Below are 17,552 nucleotides of genomic sequence, written 5' to 3' on the forward strand. Positions count from 1 at the left end.
CTGGCTCAGGAGGCAAAGGCACAAGGAGGTGGTCTGCATGCTGGTCTGACCCCCCAGATGTCCCTGTGTACTCCAACCCCCAATCTTCCCATGTTGAATGCGAAGGTCTGAATGGGGGCTTTGAAGCACACCTGGGAGGAGATGCTTAGAAGCTTTCATGCATTCAGCCCCCCCCCCCGATAATACAGTCATGTAGAGACTTGATCTCCCATTATCAATGTCGCTGTGTCTTACTGGAAAGGACGCGGGTGGCGCTGTGGTCTAAACCACAGAGCCTCTTGGCTTGCCAATCAGAAGGTCAGTGGTTTGAATCCGCAAGACGGGGTGAGCTCCCATTGCTCTGTCCCAACTCCTGCCAACCTGGCAGTTTGAAAGCACACCAGTGCAAGAAGATAAATAGGTACCACTGTGACGGGAAGGTAAACAGCGTTTCCATGCACTCTGGTTTCTGTCACAGTGTCTCATTGCACCAGAAATGGTTTAGTCATGCTGGCCACATGACCCAGAAAGCTGCCTGTGGACAAACGCTGGCTCCCTTGGCCTGAAAAGCAAGATGAGTGCTGCAACCCCACAGTAGCCTTTGATTGGACTTACCCTTCCAGGGGTCCTTTACCTTTACCCTTACTAGAAAGGAGACAGGCAAGACAGCAGTGAGGCTGGCTACAATTCTCAGAGTGGTTTAACACTCAATCCCCCTTTCCAGGAACTTTGGGAATTGTAGTTCTGTGAAGGGAAGGGGGCAGTCTCCTAACAACTCTCAGCACCCATAACAAACTACAGCTTCCAGAGTTCTGTGGTCAAAGCCAGGACTGTTTAAAGTGGCATCACAGAGCTTTAAATTTAGGGGCTTCACCATGTATTTCCAAATGAGCGCTTAGGCTCAGAATCCACTTGGAAAAGGTGAAAACCATATATCAGTGCAGGATTATTCTGTAGTAGCCATGATATAGCAGAACACAACGATCCAGAACTTCTCTATTGGGATGTACCCACATTAAATGCCGGAGAAGAAGCTGGTGGTGGGAATGTATGTCCCATCCAGCTGTTTGCAGCTGGACAATGCAAAGAAAAGAGAAGATGCCAAGGACCATTCGGGGAATTTAATCTCCACAGCTGTCCAAGGGCTTGAGCCACTGCCAATGCAGGGAAGCCGAGATGGAATTCCTCAGACTAGCATTGCAACTGAGTTCTGAGAAAAGAAATGATAAAGACTGGCATGTTTTAGCTTATTACAGAGGAGGGACCTATAATTAAATAGACATTAGTTTGCTAAATGGTCACTTCCTGGGGTTGCACTGCCATCCGATTAAGTTCTATCTTTTTTCCATTTGCATTAAGTGATACATGTTTAATTGTGTTATTAATATGCTGCAGCCGGGAAGCTTGCAGGGTTTCGTAATTGGCGTTTAACTGGATAGTTCCAGCATATTAGTGGGTTGGTGTTTTTTTAATAGCACTTGAGGAGTTCCCAATTGTCTCTGACCGATACATTTTTGGCAACGGTCTGTCTTTGAAAGTGTTACCTGAGAACAGACAGTGCTTCCCCATTTTCCCCCATTCCACATTGAAGCATCACTCATGCAGAGGAAATGTTTGTTTGCTTTTAGGGCAGTGCTTTTTTTCCTTTAAAAAAAATGTTTAGGGGTACTCTCATTTTCCTACTCATATTGAAATACTGCCCCTCAATGAGGCCAAACTTAGATTCACAAAATGTTTAGGGGTATGCGTACACCTGCATCCCCCCCAGAAAAAAAGCACTGGGTCTGGGTGCCTCTCCAGCTCCTGGGATTCTCCAACTGCTTTTTTGGCATCTTTCCTAGAGGAGGAGGGTGGAGAGAGTAAAAATTCTCTTTGCTCTCAGAGCCAGCCAAGGATATCGAAATCTAGACCACGAGGGAGCATAAATTCAGGGTCTCTAAACTCTGCCATTGCTGGAACCTGGACCTGTTTCCTGCCCTGCTGACCAAGCAAGGTCAAAGTTTTGAGTTATCTTAAGAGGACTTTCAACTTGAAATTGAAAATGGTGAAAGACAAATTTCCCTGCTCTAAGGAGAATTATGGGTAGGGATAGCAGCACTAACACTCATGTGAGAAAAACCTGGAAAAGGAGAACTGGCCATGAGTGTAGAGCCCCCTCTTTCTACTGGCCTGGTTTACTGCATCCAGACTGTAGCTCAGTGGCTGGGGCAATCCAGGCAGATGTATGGGCGGGGTATAAATAATAAAATTATTATTATTATTATTATTATTATTATTATTATTATTATTATTATATCTGCTTTGCACACAGAAGCTCTCAAGTTCAACCCAGATTCTCCAGGTGGCATACATCGCAAGTGTCCTGGAAAAATCGGGACATCCCATTTTTTTTCCTCACTAGACAACGGCAGCCATTTTGGCCACTGGGATCTGGCATTATTTTGCACCATGACTTCTCCCTGTGTGGGGGGGGGGGAGTGCTTTTTCAGGGCGAGATCGCAGCACAAAATTGCACCAGATCACAGTGATCAAAATGGCTGCCATTCTGTTGCAAGAGAAAAAAAAGAGAAGAACATGTCTGGGAAGATGGCGTCCTGGTTTTTGCTTTCAGGGTGTTGGAGGGTATGAGATTAGGGTAGGTAAAGCCCCTAACTGAAACCCCAGAAAGCAACTGTCGGTCAGTGTGGGTAACATAAGGCCTCTTCCATTGTTCCTCTGACAGTCAGAAATTTAATGGGAGGGGGGGCTTTTCTTGACAGAGCGATGAGGCCATGAAGAAAAGGTCACTTGGTTAATTTCTGTATGGCAGGCAGCTGTTAAAAACGGAGGTGCAGAGCCAGAAAAAAATGGCAACCTTAGCAACAAGGTGTAGACTGCATCAGCTGTTCATGATATGTCCTTGGACACATGGCTTGCCAGACAGATGTCAAAGAAGCCCCTATGGGCAGACAAGAAGAGCCTCTCCTTTAACCCCTTTACCAAACATACCTGGACTAAGTATTTTACACCCAATTTAAGAGCGGATGAAGCAATGGGAGCTGTTTCACCAAGCCTGATTTCATTCCCCCCCTCCCCTCGCTAGTACTCCAGATTAAATTTCTTCCAGGAGTGACTGAGTTAATCCTCTACTCCCGCTGTGATTTCTCAGCACCAAAATCCACTTTCTATTTTTCCTGCTTCTGCTTCTGCCTGCTACCTGGAATGCACTCAAAGAGAAATTGCGGCAAAGGGTCGCAGGGGGTCAAGCTGCATTCCACAAGAGATTATTTCCCCCCATATCCAGTGACTGTTTAATGGCTGATGGCTCCTCTGCCTCATCTGCAGGAGAAGGGAGGTGAAAGGGAGCCTGCTGTGATCAAAGATACCTTAGCACACTGATGGGCATTTGCACGGCAGGGTCACAATCTCGATCTGGAATTCCAGTCCGTATTTTATGGACCACCAACCCGGCAGAGGTGTTTAAAAAAAGGGGGGTGTCTGAAAGTGAAATGGATGTGTGTCTCTATCTCTCAGCCTTCATTCCCCATACATTAAATGGGGATAATATGCGCACTGCTTGCTTGGTTGCAGTGAGGGTGGTGCAGGGCAGAGGTGCGCATTACAACATCAGCTGTACATTCACACACACATAATTTTTAAACAAACTTTTGAGTTTTAGTGCTTTTTTCCCTTGGAGCGCATGGCTTCAGTTCTACATTCATTTTGTGGTGATGCAGTTTGTGTAGAAATATTAGCTGTTACGTGTTTTTATTATTATTATTGAATATTGGTTATATTGTAAACCGCCCTGTGATCTTTGGATGGAAGGCAGTGTATAATTCTAACAATTTATTATTAAACAAACAAACAAACAAACAAACAACTGCAAACTGCTCAGAGGACATGTTCGATTCTATAAATGCCCCTAATCAACAATGAAATAAATCCATTCCCCTTAGTAACCATGGGCAAGTTCTGGGTGCCTGTAACCCAGGGGTAGCCAAATTTCCTCTTGCTGACAGGGGGGGAAAGGGGTTCTGGGGTGGCTGAGCTGCTAGGAGAGAGTCTCAGGGGTGTCAACTTGAATAAAATATGGGAGGCAGGTATAATAGATCACATGATATGGTACACACACACCATTTGAATGGCAATGCTCATCAACTTTGGGACGGGCAGCCCCCTCAAATATTTTATTGGGACCTCAGCCTCTAGGACAGGCATAGGCAAACTCTGGCCCACCAGATGTTTGGGACTACAATTCCCATCATCCCTAGCTAACAGAACCAGTGGTCAGGGATGATGGAAATTGTAGTCCCAACCATCTGGAGGGCCGGAGTTTGCCTATGCCTGCCTTAGGAGTTGGTTCCTATGGAGTCTCCCTTGGGCCATTCCGCCAATTATTTATGGGGTGGACAGGGAGGAACCTACATTTGCTGACTTCATCTGTGAACCCAGCTCTGATCTCATTTCTCTCCCATCCTTCATATTTGTCTCCAGAATCCACCTCTCCTGCATGGTCTTTGGCTTACTCCTCAAATCGTCAGTCCCAACAGTAACCAAGCTTTAAGTCAGTGGTGTGAACCTCAGGTCAGGAGCCAAAGGTGGGCCTTCAAGTTGCATCCCCTGATCCTTGGGACTCTTCCCAACTGCACTCCCTCTCCCCAGGCCACAGCCCTGACTAGCCCTGCTTCATGACCTCCTCATGGTGGTGGGCTGGACTGGAATGTGCACTTGCGTACTGATGATGCCTTTTGCTTTTCTGGATGAAGAACAGAGAAAGGGTATCCGAGTGTGCCTTAAAAGTAAAGGTAAAGGGACCCCTGACCATTAGGTCCAGTCGTGACCGACTCTGGGGTTGCGGCGCTCATCTCGCTTTATTGGCCGAGGGAGCCGGCGTACAGCTTCCGGGTCATGTGGCCAGCATGACTAAGCCGCTTCTAGCAAACCAGAGCAGCGCACGGAAACGCCATTTACCTTCCCGCCAGAGCGGTACCTATTTATCTACTTGCACCTTGACATGCTTTTGAACTGCTAGGTTGGCAGGAGCAGGGACCGAGCAACGGGAGCTCACCCCATTGCGGGGATTCGAACTGCCGACCTCCTGATCGTAAAGTCCTAGGCTCAGTGGTTTAACCCACAGCGCCACCCACGTCCCACCTTAAAAGTAGCCTCCTGTAAGAGGAGGAGGAAATGACACCTATTGTTTTGCCCACTTTTGCTACTGGTCCCACCCACCATGGGAGGGGCCCCTGGAAGGTTGCCCAGGAGAGAATGTGGCCCTTGGGTTGAAAATTGCTCCCCACTCTTGATTTAGATACATGTGAGGTCATGTACCCAACTTCTCTCTCTCTCTCTCTCTCTCTCTCTCTCTCTCTCTCTCTCTCTCTCTCTCTCTCTCTCCTTCTGTCTCGCCACTGTCTGTTTTATATTGTAAGCACCCTGAGGGAGGTGGGGAAGCCTTATCCATGTCACCTGGGTGTAACTCTGCAGGGCTCTATATAAATCAGTGGTGCAATGTGCATAGGCAAACAGGAACGCAATACTATTTCCAAGTAAGCATGTGTAGGATCTTGCTTTTGTTTGACCCTCTCGCAATTGTGTTTTTGCAAATAATAATAGCATTTTATTTTATTTATTTTTTAAAGAAAACCTCGTTTTCTTCCTTTGAAACTGGCCGCCTTCAATTCCTCCATATCTTTCGTCTTCAATGTTAAGAACTCTTTCTCATTCACCCCCTGGGTACCAGGCACTTGAATAACTCTGTCTGTCTTCTACCACACCAGGAATGATGCTTCCATTGCTGTTTTATTGGACAGGACAGTAAATCTGATCCAGATCTCTGTCACTGCAAATGGAAACATCAACCCTGCAGCAGCCTTTCTACAGGAGAATTTAATAGCTAGCAGGCTACGGCAGAAGCGGGGGCGGGGGGGACAGAGAAGGGGAGAGAATGCTCCACCCTGACATGACAACTCATCCATTCTGACGGCTTCTGTGCAATGACTGCGTGATCTGTTAAAGTCTCTGCAAGCTACTGGGTTAAATAAGCCACAGATTATATTCCACGGTGATTGCTGAGGACAGATACATGGAACTGTGCGTGTGTGTTGCGGGGTGGGGGGTGGGGTGTCATGTTCCAGGAACTCACAAACAGCACATAAGAAGGAGAAAGGCTAACACATCTGCAGCTTCTAAGTTTGAAAACACAAATCCACTAAGTGGGGTGGAGAGGGATGTGACTGAGGTTTATAAAACAGTGTGTGGCATGGAGAAAGAAGACAGAGAGGAGAGGCTGTTGTTTTCACCCTCTCCCTTTCTTCTAACACTCCGAACTTGGGATCATTTGATGACAGCGACAGAGCTACTGTTAGGCTGGGTGAGGCAGCTGCCTCGGGTGGCAGATGTTGGAAGGCAGGGAACCGCAGGGAGGTCCTGGGGATGGGGCCTAGGCTCAGTGCCAGAGCATCTCAAGGTAGGAATTGGAGAGAACCCAGCTAAAACCCTGGAGAGCTGCTGCCAGCCAGTGTGTTGTTGTTGTTGTTTGTTTGTTTGCTTGCTTGCTTGCTTGCTTGCTTGTTTATATAGTGGGACGCGGGTGGTGCTGTGGGTTAAACCACAAAGCCTAGGACTTGCCGATCAGAAGGTCGGCGGTTTGAATCCCCGTGATGGGGTGAGCTCCCGTTGCTCAGTCCCTGCTCCTGCCAACCTAGCAGTTCAAAAGCACGTCAAAGTGCAAGTGGATAAATAGGTACCACTCTGGCGGGAAGGTAAACGGCGTTTCCGTGCGCTGCTCTGGTTCGCCAGAAGCGGCTTAGTCATGCTGGCCACATGACCCGGAAGCTCCACGCTGGCTCCCTCGGCCAATAAAAGCGAGATGAGCACCGCAACCCCAGAGTCGGCCACAACTGGACCTAATGGTCAGGGGCCCCTTTACCTTTACCTCGGGTTACAGACACTTCAGGTTACAGACTCCGCTAACCCAGAAGTAGTACCTTGGGTTAAGAACTTTGCTTCAGGATGAGAACAGAAATCATGCGCCGGCGGCACAGGGGCAGCAGGAGGCCCCATTAGCTAAAGTGATACCTCAGGTTAAAGTGATACCTCAGGTTAAGAACAGTTTCAGGTTAAGAACGGACCTCCAGAACCAATGAAGTTCTTAACCCGAGATACCACTGTACTGAGCTAGATAGACCAACGATCTGACTCCGTATAATGCCCCTATGTTGATCTTGACTTATAAGGCCCTAAACAGCTGAGAAGCACACCATCTGAAAGACTACCATCTCCCATACCAAATCACCCAGATTCTTGCAATCTGATGGGGAGGCTCTGTTGACTGTACCATGGAGGTGCAGAGCAGGGTCTTTTTGGTAATGGTTCCTAACCCGTGGAATGATGCTCTGGAAGAAATCAGGCTGCTGCCTTTCAGAAACAATTAGGGGTGTTACAGGGTTGGACTTCAAACTGAAAGGAGAGGAGGCTATATTTTTAATAACATGACAAAGGATGCGAGAGAGTTTGGCACTTTGGAGTTAGATTCATAGACCTGGAGGGGACCATGAATGACATCTAGTCCAACTTGCTGCTTCATGGAGGAAATCCTGAGCTACAGCATCCTCCAGAAATGGCTGCCCAAGCCTTGGCTGGCAGCGAGAGCTCCATCAACCTTCCATGTAGTTGGTTTCACTGTCTGGATCTCTTATTCTTAAGAAATGTCTCCTAATGTTGACATGAAATCTGCTGTCCTGTATCTGAAGATATACTCCAGGCTTCTGGGTCAGCCAAGAGCTACAGTATGCCCACTTTTATATCTAAGTATTTAAAGAATCCTATCACATACTCAGTCTTCCCCCAAGCTAAATATATTCCCGGTGCCCTCAACCTTTAAACGGCATTTCCGTGCTCTCTGGCATGCATCACAGTGTCCCGTTGCGCCAGAAGCAATTTAGTCATGATGGCCACATGACCCGGAAAGCTGCCTGTGGACAAATGCCGGCTTCATCAGCCTGAAAGCGAGATGAGCGCCGCAACCCCATAGTCACCTTTGACTGGACTTCACCATCCAGGGGTCCTTTACCCCCTTTACCTTTTACTCAGAGGACTTGTGTTCCACACCTCTGCCCAGACACTGAGGTCCAGTGCTGAGGGCCTTCTGGTGGTTCCCTCACTGCGAGAAGCCAAGTTACAGGGAACCAGGCAGAAGGCTTTCTCGGTAGTGGCACCCGCCCTGTGGAACACCCTCCCACCAGATGCCAAAGAGAAAAATAACTACCAAACTTTAAGAAGACATCTGAAGGCAGCCCTGTTTAGGGAAGCTTTTAAGGTTTAATAGATTATTGTATTTTAGTGTTTTGTTGGAAGCCGCCCAGAGTGGCTGGGGAAACCCAGCCAGATGGGTGGGGTATAAATAATAAATTGTTGTTGTTGTTGTTGTTGTTGTTTATGGGATGGGGAACCCACCACCCTCGAGACATTGTTGGACTCCCACTCCCATCAGCTCCAACCAGCATGGCCAGTGGTGAGGCATGATCATTTAGATCCTTGACATTTCCAGTTAGGAAAGGTTTGGGAAACAGACCTGCCTGTCAGAGTAGACAATCTTAGGAAAGAGAGACAAAAAGGCTGACCTGCTCCAACAGGGTTGTGGAATCTGTGCTCCCCTCGATGTTGCTGGACTCCAACTCCCATCGGCCCCAACCAGCGCAGCTGGGGTCAGGCATGATGCGAGCTGAAGTTCAACAACATTTGGTGGACCACAAGCTCTCCATCCCTAATGCTGTGCTGTATGCTGCCTAGAGAAATTTGGAAAGGCAGGTTCAAGATATTAAAACAGGAACTTGCTTTACTGTTTGTGTCCAAACAGCCATCTAAGGTAGGGCTGCCATACATCTGGAATTTCCCAGACAAACCAGAATTCAGTTGTTGGAAACAGTGTCCAGGCGGAAATCGCTGAAATGCCTGGGGAAATCTGGACATATGGCAACTCATGTAGAAAGTGTAGATTTTGGCGAATTTCTTTTTTAAAAAGCTTTAAAACATCTTCTTTTTTTAGTTTTTTTTTTGGGGGGGGGAAGCCCAACAACTTTGGGTAAAACTAAAAAAAAACAACGCTCAGCAACATTTGTGCCTGGGTTTTCACTTTTGGAAATATGGCAACCCTAATCCTTCCTTCTCCTTCTCATCTCTCCATCTTCCTTCTCATCCATGTGTTCCTCTCTCCACTTTTGCCAACACACATCCCTCACTCCGGCTTGCAGCAAAAGTTCACATTGATTTCTGTATCCCATTCCCCTTCCGTCAAGACCTTTCCAATCAAAGTGCCTGATTAGATTTACAGCCTTTCCAGGGGAGCTGATGGCACCCCCCTCCCCTTGCTACCTGCTATCAGGAGGGCCATTAGGGGCCGATCCATCACAGGGAAAAATCCCCCCAGCCAAAGCTATCGTTCCCCCACCCACCCCCCAGTTTGTTGCCATCTCCTTCCCTGCCACAATCTCTAATGTAGTCAAAGGGATCATATCGCATCACTCCGGCTGTCTGCTTAGGCCTGGCAGTTAAGTGAGCTGTCTCGAAGCAGAAATATTATTTACGGGATAATGTAGTTTAGGAGAGAAAGAGAGTGACACACAGCCAGGGGAGGTAGAGGACGGGGACGGGAGGGGGAAGGAGAAGGGAGAAGATCGGCCTTGCACTACGATAACTGCCAACAGCTCCAATTCATCTTGGTGACACCCAGGCTCATGCAGTTTAATGGAGGGCAGAGAAGGCTGGGTGTAGGACACAGGGGGAGAGGTATACCTAAAGGTATGCAAAGAGATGCGGAAAGGAGATTTTCTCCCCTTGCCACACTTCTAAGATCCACATGACCAAGAAGTCGATAGACCAGAGTCCCTTCTGTTGTGGATAATTCAGACTGAAATTCCCAGGTGTCAAAAAAGGTTATTTATGTATGCCACTAGGGATGCAGGTGGTGCTGTGGGTTAAACCACAGAGCCTAGGACTTGCCGATCAGAAGGTCAGCAGTTTGAATCCCTGTGACAGGGTGAGCTCCTGTTGCTTGGTCCTAGCTCCTGCCAACCTAGCAGTTTGAAAGCACGTCAAAGTGCAAGTAGATAAATAGGTACCGCTCCGGCGGGAAGGTAAATGGCATTTCTGTGTGCTGCTCTGGTTCACCAGAAGCAGTTTGGTCATGCTGGCTACATGACCCGGAAGCTGTATGCCGGCTCCCTCGGCCAGTAAAGCGAGATGAGCGCCGCAACCCCAGAGTCGGTCACAACTGGACCTAATGGTCAGGAGTTCCTTTACCTTTACCTATGTATGCCACTACTGCAGCCCATGTTTCGCTAGCCAAAAAATTTGAAAACAAACGATGTCCCAACTAAAGATGAATGGCAACTTGAGTTGACAGAATATGCACAACTCGCAGACCTAACATCTAGAATAAGAGAACAAGAAGAACATACATTTAAAGAAGATTGGAAAACGTTTATTGGATATATGGAAAATAATTGTGTACAGCTGAAAACGCTGGCAACATTAAGATAAATTCAACTGCGTAAACAAGTTTTGATGGATGCAGTAATGGAATACTGAACAGTATAGTTTCTGTAAAATATGCAGGGATTTATGATATGTAAAATGAACCATGAGAAGAGAAGAAGGGAAGTCGTTGATATCTTAAGGATGTAAACGGAGTATTTTAAATTGTAAAACAGAAAATTTAATAAAAATTATATATATATATATATATATATATATATATATATATATATATATATGAAGTTGATAGATTAGCACCTGGTTCTGGGTATAAACTAAGGGAGTCCATTGCTCAATCAGTTGGAGGCAGTAATGCTTCTGAATGTCAGTTACTGGAAACCACAGAAAAGGAAAGGGCTTCTGTACTCAAGTCCTGCTCAAGGACTTCCCACAGGCAGCCACTGAGAACAGGATACTTGACAAGATGGGCCATTGGCCTGATCCAGCACACTCTTGTGTTCTTACTCAACAAGAGTTTCTCCCCAAATAATTTACAACAAACTGCTGTGGAAGTGGTTTGTTTTAACAGCAATTTTATCACTGTATCCCTTCATTTGTATGCTGCCTCCTAATAATACCTACAGTGATATTGTTGGCACAGGGACCAGAGACTGGGAAGGGGAACCTGTGGCACATGTGATGCTGCTGAACTCCAGCTCTCATCAGGACCAGCCAGTGGAGACAACCGTCAGGGAGATGTATTCCAGCAACATCTAGAAACGCAGAAGTTCCCCACCTATGGGGTTGAGCAAGGGTGGAGGACCTGTGGACCTCCAGATGTTGCTGGACTACAAATCCTATCATCCCTGACCACATGGGCTGGAGCTGATGGGAGTTGGAGTCCAAAAACAACTCCCCAGGTTTGGGCCATCAGCTGAAATTAAGATAGTGCAGCTCCTGTACCTTTAGGAATGGAACAGAAAATCTCAAATGTTTGGCAGCACTTCCAAAAATGTCTTCATCCACGCAATGGTCACAAGTGGGAACAAGGCTGCCGCATTTACGACGGCAAAATCTAGCACGGGGACCTTTCGACTTGATTGTGAAGATTTGCTTCCTTCACGGAAGGCAGGAAAGAACCCGTTTGATGGGCCGTGCTGTCAGACCTCATGAAAGCAGCTCGCTTCTTTGGCTTGCTCACACTGGCGTGTCACAAAATTCTGTTTCACATAATGTAACGCTCACATGCCTGTTTTATGTCAGCAGATGTTAGGAGAAGGATAATCTCTGTAGTGTTTCTCCACACACACACACACACACACACACACACACACACCCCTTAAGACATCAGGCTTGGATGTGCTTTGTTACAAGCTACATATTCTATTCTCCTCCCTCACCCTTCCATTATTTGCAGGTGATCAGATCATTTTGCCCTCTCCCCCCCCCATTTTAATTTCCCCCCTCCTCTCCTGCAATTATCTTTCCCTTTCATCACCACTGGAGCTGGAAGTACAAAGTACCAATTAGCTGGTTTTCAACTTTAATTAGCTTGGAAGGTAGAGCAAATTAAATCCTTTTATCATATGTTTCAAAGCCCTTTCCCATCAAGCTCCCCCCCACCCAACGCAGCCTCCCCACCCACCCCGGTTCCAACCCCCCCTCCGAATTCCCTGCCTTTGAATGTGAAGGTCATTTTCACACTCTGAGGTCAACCCCAGTCTCTGTATCCCCACCACCACCTAACTTGGATTGGGGCCTTCCATCTCCATGGCGGGGAGGGCGTTGACTGAGTCGTCTGTTCCCTTTTCATTGAGTCTTCTCTGGCTGATTTTACAGGGTGAGCCCTCTCAAACGATCTGCAAGGAAGAGAGCTGTTCAGCACTGTGTGAAATCTTTTTGGACAGGACAGGATAAGAGGGATACTGAATGCCACTATGTGAAGGCTGAGGTCATCTTTGTATCTGACATTGCAAAGAAGCACTGCTTAGTCCCTTATATCAGAGCCCAGCCACTGAGATTTTGGGGGAGTCATTACTGGTGCCCTTGCTTGGCTCAGAGGCAGAGCTCCTAGCGACTAGAAGCTGCACATTCCATGTTGTGGGTCCAAGCTTCCGGGCTAAGATTGTACAGGCATCCTCTTTGCTGAACAACACCTTTCTTGCTCCAGCAGGCATTTTTAGATAATAACAGGACTCAGTTTAATTGAGGGCTGTTGTTGTTTGTTTGTTTGTTTGTTTGTTTGACTTGGTGTGGTCTTTATTTATGTACTCCGTTTAAGATATGCTAATGATTAAGCAGCATTTAAATGCCAAAAATAAGCAAATAACAATTGGAAATACGAATGTGACTTTGGTTTAGGTAGAAAGGCTCCTGGAATTTGGGCTGCTCCAGAATTTCAGCAACACCCCAAAAATTATTTGGAGGGTGCTGGATTTTGCACCTTTGTTTTCATATTTATTTATGGAGTTCCTTATAAGAAGATTTTTTTTTATCATAGAGTGGGAAGGAGTAAGCCAGAAATCATCTGGCCAAATGCACCAATGAATGCAAAATGGCTCTGCAATGCACGATGTGATGGTGGCACATGACAGGTGTCGGCTCAACTACCTCCAGGGCAGATCTGTCCCAGTTCCCAACAGCTCTTGCCATTAGGAAGGTTTTCCTAATGCTCAGTTGAAACCTGCTTCCACACTGCTTCTTTTCTGCTTTTCTGGTCCAGACTAGAACCAATATACTACTTCTCTTGCCATGCAACTATCAAATATGCGCACAGGAATATAAAACGGCTAAACCAAGCCATCCAATAAACAATACAGTACAATGAAATGAAATGAGAAATGGAAATTTTAAAATGAAAGGAAGATAGAGGCAGCGGAAAATAACACAACAATTGTCACTTGGCTATAACAGAGAGAAGGGAAACAAGGCCTCTCCATGGTCTCAGCTGAGAAACCAACAACATTTCTCTGCTCCTCTCCTTGAAATCTTAAGCTGGTTGTTACAAGAACTCTGTTACTTAAGATGAGTGATTGAGTTTGCCATTTTTCTCCTTCCTCCTCCTCTCTTTTCGTTTTGTCGTTTTCATTTTCATGTCTTCACTATAAGCTTGAGGACAGAGAATGTCACTCACTGCAATCTCTCTCTCTGTGTGTGGTTATCAACACACACCATGGATTATTTACAGCCAAGGCTTGCTCTGTTCCAGGTGTGGGGAAGCTTTGTCCCTCCTAATGTTGCTGAACTACAACTCCCCTCATCCCTAGTTACTGACCGTGCTTGCTAGGGCTGATGGGAGTTGTAGTTCAGCAGCATCAGGAGGGCCACAGATTTCTCATACCTGCTGTAAGCATAAAGCAAAATGAAGTTGAGTCCAACATGTTAGACAGTCGTGTGTGTGTGTGTGTGTGTGTGTGTGTGAGAGAGAGAGAGAGAGAGAGAGAGAGAGAGAGAGAGAGAGAGAATGAATATGGAATGTCCCCTGTACAAGTAAAGCTTAGACTCTCTGAATGTAGAAAAGTAGGAAAGCACAGGAAAGGTTGGGCTAGAACATTTTTCCTTGCTAGCTCTATTTATTGCATTTATTTATGCATTTCACTTATTTATTGCGTTTATGTCCCAATCCACCTATTTCTGAAAGGAGCTCAAAGTGGTTTATATGGTTCTCTGCTTCCTCCTTTAATCCCCACAATCACCTGAGGTTGGTTAGGCTGAGAGGCAGTGGCTGACCCAAGACTACCCAATGAGTTTCATGGCCAACTGAGGACTTGAACTCTGGTCTCCCAAAGTCTTAGATGGCAGAGTTTTCTAATTCCATCCTTCTCTATCCCTTCCTTTCTTCTTTTTCTTTTCCCTATCCTTTCCTCTTTCCTCCCTATCCTTTCCCCCTCCCTCCCTCCCTCCCTCCTCATAAAATATAACCCACCTCCACTTCCAGTATGAAAATGTGCCATTTCCAATGTACCACCTCATTCTGTTGTCTGTGTGGAGCTGGCCTGAATGGGTGAACAGGATCTGCTGAAATAAAAGTGGGGAGGGGAGATGGCACTAAAGTTCTAGCTGCGTTTGGCTCATTCACACATGAAAGACTACACCTGAGGGTTTCATCGTCAGCTGCTGAACATCCACATGCAAACTGGCCTAAGAATGGGAGTCTAACCCGGAACCAGCGGGTCCTGGGTTTTTGGTCCCGTGTCCCTCCCAACATCATCACATTGCCTTCTACAGAAGGCACTGCCCATTCTTCCTCACCATCAAGGCATTTCCCCAACAGAGCAGTAAGGGCTGGAGCTCAGAAGGAACCTGTCGCTGCATGATGGAGGCCCGGCAGGATCCATTTATCACCCGGCAGGCAGCTTTATTTTTTAAAAAAGACGTGAGAGTATATCAGGGCCAGGAGAATAAAACAACTCAACAAAGACAAGCAAACACGGGAAAGATGACAGCCTGGCGAGATGAAGATGTACAACTGGTGGGATCACAGGAAGGTAGAGGCGGTATTTGTGTGTGTGGGGGGGTGCACATCTGCTTGCTGGGGAACCAGCTAAAGAAGCACCTTTCCTGAGCAGGTATAAACTGACTCAATATGGGTCAGTTTCTAGGTTGCGTATTGGGCTGAGACTCACAGCCAATACTGATTTTCTGCTGCAAAGAGGTAGGGAGAGGGGTGCAATTTGCACAGGGTGAAACAATGGGTTGGTACTTCTGCCTCCACCCATTCCAAGCCACTTTGCGCTCTTATTTATTTATCATTTATTTATTTAGAACATGTGTTGTTGTTGTTTACCCACCCTCCACTTTAAGGTCCCGGGGCAGGCTACAACAATTAAAATACAATATTTAAAACAGTTCAAAACAACTTACGATCACAGAAATAAAGTGGGTTCTAAAAATATTCATCATATATGTGTGTTTGTTTGTTCGTTTGTGTGTGTGTGTGTGTATACCATGCCAATCTCTAAGCAGGGAGAGCCTCCAGAGGTTCCTGCACTTACCTAGGTTTAAATTCCTTGGAATGAAGCTCAGACGGTATCTTTATGATATATGGCTTTATTTATGCATATATACAAACTGAGCATAGGAAGCAAGGGCTCAGAGTATTAACACTCCTGTAGATATTGCTCCCCCTTTTTTTTATTTATTTGTTCACATGTCTCACAGCATTTATATACCATTTAATCGAAGTCAACTTTGCTATGAGAATTAAAATGCAGACAAGAGTCATAGGAGCAGACAAAGCTGCCTTATATCGAGCCACACCATCCAGCTTAGTACTACCTGCACTGACCGGCAGCAGCTCTTCAGGGTTTCAGGCAGGGGATGTTCCCAGAGCTACCTAGAGATACCAGGGATTGGATGGGGGGGATCTTCTGCTTGCAGAACTGATGCTCTGCCAGTGAGCTGCAACCCTTCCCTTTGTTGCCCAATAAGGGAGTAAATGGTGTGATAAGGGCCTACCATGCAGAGTTGATGTAAGGGTAATACTCCACATTTTCTTTTGTTTTTTGCAGGCTTGGAACATTCTGCAAATGAGAAATGATAGAACGTTGCTTATATGATCTTAGTGCCTAATACTACTTTTTCCTATTCATTACAGATAAGCCATTGCCCCGAGGGATACCAGGAGGCATTTTTGGAATCCTGGGCGTTGTTGCTGCTGCTGCCCTCATTATCAGCGTGGCTGTGACTGTCTTCATTGTCTACAGGCGACAGCAAAAGGGCCGCTCTGACACTGACAATGATCTGTGAGTACCACACGCCCACCACAACCCCATAGCTGTTCTCCCAAGAAGAAGAAGGAGGAGGATCAACTTTGAGATTGCATGGGCCAATAAAAGGATAGGGCACCAATTGTGGAAGATGCTATTGCATGGGATTCCCTGGATTGAGGAACCATGTTATGCACCTCTAATAGTAGGAAAGAGCTGTCCGTGGTGCTGATCTTCCATGACACAGCTCAAGAGCAACCTGAGGCCCCCATCAATGGGATGCATTGAGATCAGATACATCCAATGGATGTACATCTAATGTAGAGGATTCACTTTTGCACTCTCTGGACCACCCTTTCTGCCCATTTAATTTCAACTCTAAGAGGCAAATAGCTTTAGCAAGTCCCTGTCCTGGGCTTGCAAGCCTTCATCTCATTGCTTCCCCTTTTAACGGGACCATTTTCTTAGTACTGGTAAAGAAAATATTATTTCTTCAGAGGGCATTTGAACATACCTCCCTCTCTCCTCTGCCTTGCCTGCAGCTTCTCAAAGCATCCCTGGAGATGAATAGGGTTTCTAGGGAAAATGTTATTGTGCCAGGACAATGCATGGCCTGTCCATTTTTGTAAATGCATCTCACTCCCCACTTGAGCCCATTCCTGTATGCCAGTTATGCACCAATGGCACATCAGCCTTGACTCACTCTGTACATGGAGCCAGTTTCATTGTGGAGACACTGGGATTGCTTAATAATATTCTAAGTGGGGGAAACCTACATCAGCCACCACCGTGCTCACTCCTTGAGAGAAGCTCTTTGCTCCTCTCCTCTGTTCAGAACTGAAGTGGGAGGGATCCAGTCCTGGCATCCAGTGAAATATGGGCATGTCTAAGGGTGTGTGTTCAATTTGGGAGAGGCTGATCCAATGCAAACAAAGAACTCAGCAGGAGGGGAGAAGATGGTGGATTTCTGCAGGGATATTTACAGAGACCTTTCACGAGCATCATAGGAGGTATCAGTGAGCACACTGGCACCCAAAAGCACCACATTAGTGACTCTGCTGTAAGATGAAGGCTAGGTACAGAGACCTTTCACGAGCATCATAGGAGGTATCAGTGAGCACACTGGCACCCAAAAGCACCACATTAGTGACTCTGCTGTAAGATGAAGGCTAGGTAAAGGTAAAGGGACCCCTGACCATTAGGTCCAGTCGTGGCCAACTCTAGCGTCGCGTCACCCATCTCGCTTTATTGGCTGAGGGAGCCGGCGTACAGCTTCCAGGTCATGTGGCCAGCATGACTAAGCCACTTCTGGCGAACCAGAGCAGCACACGGAAACGCTGTTTACCTTTCCGCCGGAGTGGTACCTATTTATCTACTTGCATTTTGACATGCTTTCAAACTGCTAGG

At 46.6% G+C, this 17,552-nt stretch overlaps 1 protein-coding gene across 5 annotated transcripts in view; it reads left to right on the forward strand.

The window, feature by feature from the left end:
- NECTIN1 (nectin cell adhesion molecule 1) overlaps positions 1-17,552 on the forward strand; it is a 195,974-nt gene that overhangs the window by 151,571 nt on the left and 26,851 nt on the right. For all 5 annotated transcript variants that reach the window (XM_079954768.1, XM_079954765.1, XM_079954766.1 and 2 more), the window contains one exon: positions 16,034-16,181. In XM_079954768.1, the coding sequence (XP_079810894.1) occupies positions 16,034-16,181 (148 nt within the window). The remainder of the gene's footprint in view (positions 1-16,033; positions 16,182-17,552) is intronic.

Source organism: Podarcis cretensis, assembly GCF_951804945.1.
Source record: "Podarcis cretensis genome assembly, chromosome: 15".
In the NCBI taxonomy this organism is placed as follows: domain Eukaryota; kingdom Metazoa; phylum Chordata; class Lepidosauria; order Squamata; family Lacertidae; genus Podarcis; species Podarcis cretensis.